The sequence below is a fragment of the Morus notabilis genome, unplaced genomic scaffold (assembly GCF_000414095.1).
Source record: "Morus notabilis unplaced genomic scaffold, ASM41409v2 Scaffold111, whole genome shotgun sequence".
Taxonomy (NCBI): Eukaryota; Viridiplantae; Streptophyta; class Magnoliopsida; order Rosales; family Moraceae; genus Morus; species Morus notabilis.
This window is the reverse complement of record NW_010365775.1, coordinates 319,750-330,044: the sequence shown is the minus strand read 5'-3', so window position 1 is coordinate 330,044 and position 10,295 is coordinate 319,750. Positions and strand designations below refer to the sequence as shown.

General features: G+C 44.3%; 1 protein-coding gene across 1 annotated transcript; it reads left to right on the top strand.

The window, feature by feature from the left end:
• The first annotated feature begins 460 nt into the window (after nt 1–460).
• Nucleotides 461–1,012, top strand: LOC21395558. The gene has a single exon (XM_010108580.1). The coding sequence runs from the start codon at nt 461–463 to the stop codon at nt 1,010–1,012; it is 552 nt and encodes a 183-aa protein (XP_010106882.1).
• Nucleotides 1,013–10,295: the final 9,283 nt, after the last annotated feature.

Genomic DNA, 10,295 nt, shown 5'->3' with positions numbered 1-10,295 from the left:
ATACCGATATGTCAGGTTTTTTATTTGTTAATCTAAATAAAATCACGTAAAAATAAAAAAAATACATAAATTTAAACATACCGAGAATCTCCCATATTAAAAATCCCTTTAAACTAAGGGCCCGTTCGGTTCGCTAATTTAAATTTTTAATTCGAGTAGAGATGTGATGTTGTGTGAGAGCTTTTTACTGTAGCAAAAAAGTTAGATGTGACTGTTTCTGAGAGCTTTTTACTGTAGAAAACTCGAATTAGCGAAATGAACGGGGCCTAAGTTTTTTGACATTTTCTTCATTTTAAATTAATGTATGCTATTAATTTTAATCACTCCCTAAATATATGCTATTTCCCTCCGCACCCTTTCTTTCTCTCTGATCCATTCCTAATTCATGTGTTCTTCCCACGTTATTTGGGCCAACAGCACTCTAGAGGTCCATTACCTGTTAAACCCCATCATCACGTCAATGTGGTCCATGTCCACACCAGTTGGGCCCATCCCCTCCAATCCAACCGTCGCCTTCACCACGCCGCCGAACTACGCTGGCCGACTGTCCCACCTTCTTGCTGCCAACGGCCTCAACCCCCTCTCCTCCCCCACCCTCCTAGTCGAGCCCACCCCTCGCACCATCTCCGCCCTCAAATCCTACCTTCCTCCGCCCCATTCCCTCAACGCCCTCTTCTCCGCCGTCGCCTCCGACCTCGAATGCCCTCTCCTCTCCCCCTTTGGCGACCGCGAATTCACCATCGCCGCTCTCGGCAAGGACTCGGAGCTTCTTTACGATGAATACCTCACCAAATTCGGCAAGAATCGTGATCGGATTAGGGTTTTGGTCCCCCTAGTCGCCATGCCGAGCGGACTAGTGCGATCTCTCAGGGATGGCCGTCGACAACGGGTCCTGTGTACGGTCCCAATCATCGTGGATCTCGAGGAGCCTCCGGTGGTGCCAAACTTTCTCCGGGAGCTGGAGTCGAGCCGGTGGATCCCGGTCCTTGTCGGCACGTACGAGACGCCCTGAGCTGGGCGTGAGTGCGTGAAGGAGGTGGCAGAGAGGATTGAGAAGAGAGATTTGGCGGTGATCATGTTCACGAGCACGGCGGAGGTGGAAGGCCTGTTGAAAAGCTTGAGGGAGCTAGGGTTGGACTGGAAAGAGGTGAAGGCAAGGTGTCTGGAGTTAGTGGTGGCGGCGCACGGGCCGATGATGGCGGACGGCGCGGCAAGGCTCAGTGTCGAGGTTGACTTGGTAGGTGACAAGTTTGATAGCTTTAATGGTGTTGTTAATGCTCTTTGTCTAAGATTACTTGTGTTGACGGCTAAATTTTGTCACAGAAATACGCTGGGTTACCCACTAGTATCTCGTTGGGTTACTGGATGGAAATTAACCGTATATTTGAAATTATGCTATGAAGTGTTTGTTTTATTTTTGGAAGCAGGAGAATAATACTTGAATGAGAGGACACACGAAATTTATAGTGGTTCACTCTATTAATGAAGAGCTACATCCACTTGTGTATTGTATTTCTTCTTTGGACTGTTACAATTTACATGTATCATTCCTCTTCCTCTGATTGAATATCAAAGAAGCTCATCCTCCTCGTGTATGGGGCTTTGTCCCTTTTATAGCTCAAGGTTCCTTCGTGGGCGGTTCTCCTCTGTAGGTAGAAGTACTCGAGTGGCCTACGTTTCTAGGCCCAGACCGTAGCCCACTAATCACTTTTTGAACTGTTCACTCAGCCAATTAGTCTTCTATTATGGCTCTATAGATTCCTGTAATCCTTCACTGCCCACTGTAGGGTGGTTTAGGGGTTTGTAATTAATGCCCGTACTGCAAACATCTCCCATCTCTAGACGCAAGTTGTGATGTCAGACTCCTTTCTGAAGAGTATTCCCCTCGTCGTCTGCGCTGCGTAGACCGCATGTCCTTCCTGGCAGTCGACCCTTTCCAGAGGAATTTTGTTGCCATAAGATCGAGGGCACGACTGGTCGACGGTATGCCGGGTCGATGCCCTAAGTCAGGCCTTCTTTGTAGCATAGAGGGGAAGCGAGCTTCAAGCGTCGAGGGTTGTCACTTTTTAAGGAAAAGTAGGGTCACGTGTCACGCTGTCACCATTCCACATGTCACCCATATTTTCCCACACAACAGCTGCCCCTTCATCTTCCCGCCTTTGTTTGCTACCGTCAGATATGGGCAAAATGCCCATGCCGTTGGATTTTATGAACTTTATCTAACGGTCAGGGGTCGAGGGCTTGTTTTCCCTTAAATACTCCTCGAACCGAAGCCATTTTTTCCCAAACTTCTTGAATTGCCGTTACTCTGCTTAATTCTTTCTTGTAGGTTCTGACTTGCATCCCTTGCTCTTCTCGGTCCCTCGTAAAGCTATCTCGGTTCCCAGATTTTGCCCAAACTCTGACTCACTGGTAAGCTTTAACGATTGCTCATTTGTATTGCTTGATGATTTTACTGGCTTTCCTATTGAACCATAGGCATGTTAATATGTAAAATGTAGAGGATAGAGACTTTACCATGCGCTCTATTTGACCCACGTAGGATAGTTTTTTTAATTTCTGGCTGATTGTGGTCTCTGACTCCTAGGTTCTGATGAACCTCGGTTGTTATGAACATTCACCGTTACCATTTTTATTTGAATGGTCGACGTTATGTTGAGAGGCGCCAGTGGTAATTGAGCAATTCTTTAGAATGGTCGTCGTTTACTCCTTCCTCTCGACTTAGGATTTTGACTTAGCTCCTTGTCTTTTTTACCACCAGAACAATGGCCCCAAAACCCACCCGTCGAGAGGACCCGTCTGTTGTACAACCAGACTCCCCTTCCGTGGTGGAGATTTCATGGTCATCTTCCTCATCAGACGACGACTCAATATTAAGTGAAGTAGAAGAATACGTGGCCGGACCAAGCGACGAGTTTGACAGCGTCAACCGTATGATTGAAGAAGAAGTTAATAAGATTAGTGTATGTGGGGTCACCGCTTCACTGGTGGAGGCCCCCTTGGCTGCCACGAGCAGAGACCTGGACAGCCCATTTTTTACGGCTGATGTCGTGGTGTCAAGGGTCCGAAATAAAGACATCATTCGGGTTGTCAAAGAAGGTTGGATCGACGGGAGATGGTTTGAGTACCTCCCCCCGGATGTACATTTTAGGACCAGCATCCCTTCTAATGGGTATCTCCCTGTATATACTCGGGCTGTTATGGCTAGGATGACCTTACCCGTTCATCCCTTCGTCAAGGACTACTATCATTTTTATGGTATCTCTCCTACCCAATTGGCGCTAAATTTTTGGTATTGTTTTGCCGGCGCCTGGCTTTTTTAGAGCCAACGGTTTGATATGGACCTACCGTTGGATGAGTTTATGTTTATGTATAGATTATGCCACGTCGCCAAATGTGCGGGGTGGTATTTTTTGAGTGGACATGGGCGATCGAAGCCTAGGCTTGGTACACTAATACGAGGTATTCTATTGTCGTCACATGGGTGGAAACCCATGTTTTTCATGATACGAGTGCCTTTTAACTTTCACCCCAACGACCGCATGCCCCGCCAAAGGAAGGTGCAAACATCGTTTGGGAATATGGGTGAGAATTTGACACTTCGTTTCTTTCCCTTTCCCTCTCTCCTTTTTTTTTACAGCATTGATAGTTCCTTTATCCTGTAGTTAGCCACGATCAGCCGAAGCTCGCTGGGAATAGATTGGCGAGGGTTGAAAAGGCTTTTTTGTACTCAGAGAAGGCTCGCCATATTGACACCCTCTTGACCGAGTCCAACCTTAGAGAAGCAGGGTTGATTCTTGACCTTCCAGACCCCACTAATCTTCTCGCCGTCCGTGAATACTTTCATCTAAGCGACGAAGGTAAACTCTTGGGCTCGACTCTTCTCTTAATATTATTTTGCATAACTGCACGTTGACTGCATTCTGACTTGTCATTTGCACAGAAATGGCTTCTTTAAGGATTCAGCTCCCAGGCAACCAGCAGCCTCAGTCCGGCCCACAGCCTCAATCCAAAGGAAAAGAGAAAGCCAGCACCTCTTCCCCGGTGCCGAAAAGAATGAAAACCACGGAGGTTTCTTTGGGGTCAGGTTCGGAAGCTCCTGCGCCCAAAAGAAGGTGCAAAGAGAGGGTGCCAGTGATTGAGACTTGGACGCCGGCAGTTCCAATCCCTGACGTTGCTGATATTCCTTTGGCGCCTAGGGAACGCGTGCTTATTCTGGGGGCAAAAATCATGGATTCCAACTTCCAAGTTCTGGACATTTCTGACGCTGAGATTGGGGACATGCTGAAGCTTTTTCCCCATTTCTCCCTCATCTTCCAGGCCTTATACAAATCATTTCTTAAGCCGCACTAGATCTCCGCCGCTCATTCTTCTCTGGTGGATCGTCAGCGCAAGCAGATTTCCTTCCAAATTCATGTAAGCTTCGACTGTGCTTTTTTCATTTTTAGATTCGTCCTTCGCATCTTTATTTTCAAACTTCCAATTTCTCAGGGCCTAGTTCTTTCCATTCTCAACCTTATTAATCTAGTCAAGGTTGAGGAACGTGGTAAGGAGATGGACAGTCTAGAAGCCAAGCTTACATCTCTTCTTGACGATGCCAAGGAAAAGTGCTCGTCTACTGTCGAGGAGAGGGATGTGGTCGTGGCCAAGCTGGTGAGTTTGGAAGGGGAACTAGCCAAGCTGTCGAGTCTTCAAAATGAGTTGGCCAGTTTGAAGACTGCGGTCGAAGAGCTTACAAAACGGGCAGAAATCTCTGTGAAGAAATCGGCCGAAGCTTTTGAGGCCGTGAAGAAGTGCTTTGTTGAGGGAAAGGCTAAAGGGAAGAAGGAAGCCGAAGCCGAGGCCTCGGCAATGTTCAACGCCAAGCGTGAGGAGATTATTGAGGAGTTCAAGGCTTCCCTGGAGCTCATTGACATTCATACCAAGGACTTTCAGTCTGCTGGACAGTAAATTGTCGATCTGATTAAACAAGAGCATCCTAAGTGGGATTTGAGCTTCCTTTATATTCCTCCTCCTCCTGCTAACGACGGTAATTCTTCCCTGCCTGGCGATGGTGATGACTCAATGGCTGGCGGCGAGGCTTAGGGCTTCTCTTTTTTCTTTTTTGTAGAGACTGTTATATGTTATTATATACATTTTATATAATATTGGAATTTCCTTTTATTCTGTTTGTTTTTTAAGATAGTAGATTTCATGATTGTTCGTCGTTCTCCTTAGAGGAGCAATTTATTTTTACCCCTTGGGGTCGTCGTCTTAGCAAATTCCTTAAAATTTGCTAAGTGTTTGCCTCTCCTCCTTGGAGGAGACGACGTTAACTTTACCCCTTGGGGTCGTCGTCTTAGTAAATTCCTTAAAATTTGCTAAGTGTTTGCCTCTCCTCCTTGGAGGAGACGACGTTAACTTTACCCCTTGAGGTCGTCGTCTTAGTAAATTCCTTAAAATTTGCTAAGTGTTCGCCTCTCCTCCTTGGAGAAGACGACATTAACTTTACCCCTTGGGGTTGTTGTCTTAATAAATTCCTTAAAATTTACTAAGTGTTCGCCTCTCCTCCTTGGAAGAGACGACGTTAACTTTACCCCTTGGGGTCGTCATCTTCTAGTGATCCGTAGACCCCTTACTGCCCCCCATGTCTGTTTAATATACCTTGATTTTTTAAGCATACATGTTATTAAGGGGTAAATTCCTTTCATTTTTGAACAATATTTCTACAAACACATCAATTTATTTAAATTGCCAAAAATATAATTGAGATGCGTAAGAATTACATACACTATTGGTAGTACAACCTTAGCTGTTCCGCATTCCACGGGTGTTGAATTCGCTTGTCGGCGAGGCTTTTCAAGATGTAGGTGGCAGGACGCAACACTTCCCTTATATGGTAGGGTCCTTCCCAAGTTGGGCCCAGAGGACCAGTATTTTTGGATTTCGTACTCTGCGTCACCCTCTTCAATACTAGGTCTCCTAGGATGAACTTTTTTTTGTCTAACTTTCTTGTTGTAATATCGTGGCGCCCTTTGTTGTTAGGTCACGAGGCGTAGTTGAGAGTCGAGCCTTTTTTCTTCTAACAGGTTGAGTTCTCTATTCATGGCTTATGTATTACCGTCGTCATTGTAGACAACAGTTCTTAGAGTTGGCGTCTCAATTTCCACGGGGAGTACCACCTCGACGCCATACGCCATGGAGAAGGGTGTTTCACCCATGGTGGTTCGGCTTGTCATTCTATATGCCCACAGGACCTTTGGAAGTTCTTTGGCCCATCTCCCCTTTAAATCGTCGAGCTTCTTCTTTAGGGTATACTTCAATATTTTTGTTGACAGCCTCGACTTGACCATTGGACTGTGGATGTATTGGCACCGAGAAGTCCTTTCAAATGCATAAGCTGTCGCTGAACCTGCATGTTGAGGCATTATCGAATTGTTTCCCATTGTCAGATACTATTGAGTGTGGGACCCCGAATCTGCACATGATGTTGTTCCACATGAAGTTGGTGCAAGCTACTTCCGTGGTCGTAGTCAGAGCCTTTGCCTCTACCCATTTAGTGTAGTAGTCTACTGCGACGATGGCAAACTTAAAGCCTCCCGGTGCGAGGTGCAAGGGCCCGATCAGGTCGATCCCCCATTTGGCAAAGGGTCATGAACTAAGAATGGAGATTAGGTTTTCTGGGGGTGCTCTAGAAATTGTGGCATATTTTTGGCACTTATCATAGGGTCGAGCGTATTGAAACGCGTCTTTTTTAAGCATAGGCCAATAGTACCCCTGCCTTAAAACCTTAAGAGCTAAAGACTGCCCCCCAGCATGATTACCACATACTCCTTCATGGATTTCCCGGAGGACATCCTGGGCTTCGCTATCGTTTAGGCACCGCTGTAAAGGCGTTGAATAGCCTCATCGGTAAAGCAGACCATCATACAATAGGTACCTGGTGGCTCTATACTTGATTCGTCTGGCCTCGTCTTTATCATTCGACAGCTTTGCATCCGTTAGATATTGGATAAGCGGCATCATCCAACTCTCGTCCGTCTGGAGGGTCAAGGCCTCAATTTTTTTCCTCAATAATCGGCCGCTCAAGTTCTTCGATAGGAACGATCCCTAGTATGTTAGAATCCCTTGAGGATGCTAGCTTCGCCAGGGCGTCGGCGTTGGTGTTCTCAGCTTGTGGTATTTGAAGTATTTCATAGCTTTTGAACTTGACGAGTTCTTCCTTTACCTTTCTCAAGTACGCACCCATTTTTTCGCCGCGCGCTTGGTATTCCTCATTTACTTGTCCCACAACCAGTTGAGAGTCACTGAAGATGCTGAGCCTCTCGATTTTCAATTGATTTGCCAATCGTAACCCTGTAATCAGCACTTCGTACTCTGCTTCATTATTCAACGCCTTGAATTTAAATCGTACCACTTTTTTCGCCGCGCGCTTGGTATTCCTCATTTACTTGTCCCACAACCAGTTAAGAGTCACTGAAGATGCTGAGCCTCTCGATTTTCAATTGATTTGCCAATCGTAACCCTATAATCAGCACTTCGTACTCTGCTTCATTATTCAACGCCTTGAATTTAAATCGTACCACTAAAGTAATCTTGTGGCCTTCTAGGCTAATCAACGGGCTGCCGGCTCCTGACCTGTTTTCGTTCGACGCTCTATCCACGTAGAGCTTCCACTTCGTCATCTCGACTTCTTCGCATGTGGCGGGAGTTGGTCTGTGAGAGAACTCGATCAGGAAATCAGCCAGTGCCTGCCCCTTGATTGCTACTCTCGGTACATACTTAATGTCGAACTGGCTTAACGCCACCGACCATTTGAGAAGTCCACCAGAAGTTTCAGGTTTTTGTAACGCCTGTCTTAACGGGTGGTTTGTAAGAACCCGTATTGTGTGGGATTGAAAGTAATACCGAAGCTTCCTTAAGGCTACCATCAGGACAAGGGCCAGTTGTTCCATTTCGGTGTATCTTGACTCGGCGTCGAGGAGTCTTTTGCTTACATAGTAGACTGGTAGCTGGACCCTTTCTTCCTCTCTTATTAGCACGGAGCTCACGGCGTGTGGTGACACGGAGAGGTATAGGCTCAGCTGATGTGAACATCAGGGATGCAAGAAATACTCATCAAAGTCGATCCAGAAGAGAGCCAACTAGTCTTACACGTCCATTGAGCCATTCTGGAAGAGAGCCAATTAGTCTTACACGTCTATTGAGCCATTGCATGGCTAACTTGCATGTCAATCCAGGATACACGTGCATGGGGGAATTTCAAGAAGCTAGGCGTGTTTTCCAGCCCGGGATAAAGTCAAATTACGGATAAAGACTTACCTTTATCATAATCCTATCTTTTTAGGTTTAAGTTTCAATTTAAACATTTATATTGCATAATAGGCATTTTTAAGGAAGGAGTTAGATTCAAATTCAGATTCCTTCCCTAAGAGATTATCTTTAGGCGTTTAGAAGGAAGGAGTTGGAGTCAAATTCGGATTCCTTCCCTAGGATAAGCTTTAGGCTTGCGTTTATCTTGTTTTTGTTGGAAAATAATGGCATCGAATGCACAGCGGAATTTTAAAAAAAAATTAAATCAATGCCAAAGCCAATAAAGAACATGTTCAATATGCTATATAACATAAATATTAAAGATCTAAATCATACCTTTTGAGATTTAGGAAACTGCACGTCAAAGCGTTCCAAACAGCAACCGGAAGAGCCTCAACCAACTGGTCTTCTTTGCTATTCTCGTTTCCACGATTGGAGTGCGGGTGGGCACACGTCGTTTAATCTCCTCTTGGTATTCTTGATCTCCTTCCAATCACAAGAGAGCCAAAGAAAAAATTGTTCTTGAGAATTAAACAATTTTTCCTCTCAGGAATCTTTTATCAATAGCCTCCAAAAGGTCTCTCAAGTGATCTTATGAATAAAGTGACTTAATAGGCTATTTATAGTGTTTAGGAAGTCATACTTCCGTAATAATTAGGTTTCCCAAAGTTCTAATCACATCCAGAGTTGATTTTGCCACGTCAGCATGCATTTTATGTTACAACAGGTCGACCGGTGACAGAGACATTATAACTCACCGGTCGACCAGTCTTCACTAACCGGTTGACCGGACCAGTCGACTTGTCTGCACCGATGAAAGTTGTTTTCCTAGTTTTTCAACACGGGAAACTTGCATAGAGCCTCAGTTTTGATTCAAGCAACCCAATAAAGAAATTGGCTGATCAAAACAGTCATATAATAGTCTTCTCATATTAAACAACTCTTAAAATAATAATTAAACCAATTTATCTATAATTAATTTATCAATTAATTCACTCGATAAATCACTCATGAATTAACTTTGAACCTCTTTTACGGAAATAACGCAAGTTACCAATGTGTAGGAAATATGCCGTATCGTTACAGAAAATTATGTGAGCTAGCAAAGGGACCCGATGGACATATATAAATCAAGCTCCTATAATCACAGTGCTACTTGTAAACCAGCAAGTTCATCTTATGATTATAAAACTCTAGCGCTATTCCACTAAAAGCCTAGAGCTGCACTCTCGATTTATATAGCGTATTTACAAAGCTCTTATTAGCTCTAGTCCATGACTCAATATATTAGTGTATCATCCCCATAGGCTATCCATAATCGACTTGAGGTCAAGTTATGTTTTACCTTCCCGATTACATTTATCTTATGTCCCATTATCATACCATCAGAAAAATACTATTCGTACCATTACAAACAGTAAACCATTAGATAACACAGAGTAGTCTAATGGCCAAGCGCTCGTATTTTCCCATGCACTGATAACGCATAAGAGGATATCATTGACTCTTTATAGGAGCTATGGATTCCACTATCTATGAATAATAAATCTACGCATACACGAGTCATACCCCCAATGTACCGACAAGTGTACCTTTACATAATGTCAGGATGTTTTCTTTTAGTATATCAAAGGATACAAGTCAAGCATACGGGTTTATCATCCATCTCAGGCTTAAGATGACAACATATAATTCGTCAAAAGTGAATTATTTTATTCAAACAGAATTATTAATTAAAACAATTCAACCTTGGTCCGATCCAATATAGATTTCACCATTAGAAACTATATCAATGTCTCCCCCCTGGGAGTCCCACCTCCGACGACCAAGACAAGCCATCTCCGTTAGGAAGTAGACAACATAACAATTTTAATATGAATAAAGTGCCCAACTTTACTCCCTCGATTGTGGATCATAAGATTTAGACTATCATCTTTAGATTCTTGTCTTCCGCATGTTCTTCACATTACATGCATGACCTAAAGATTTAGAATGACAGTCTC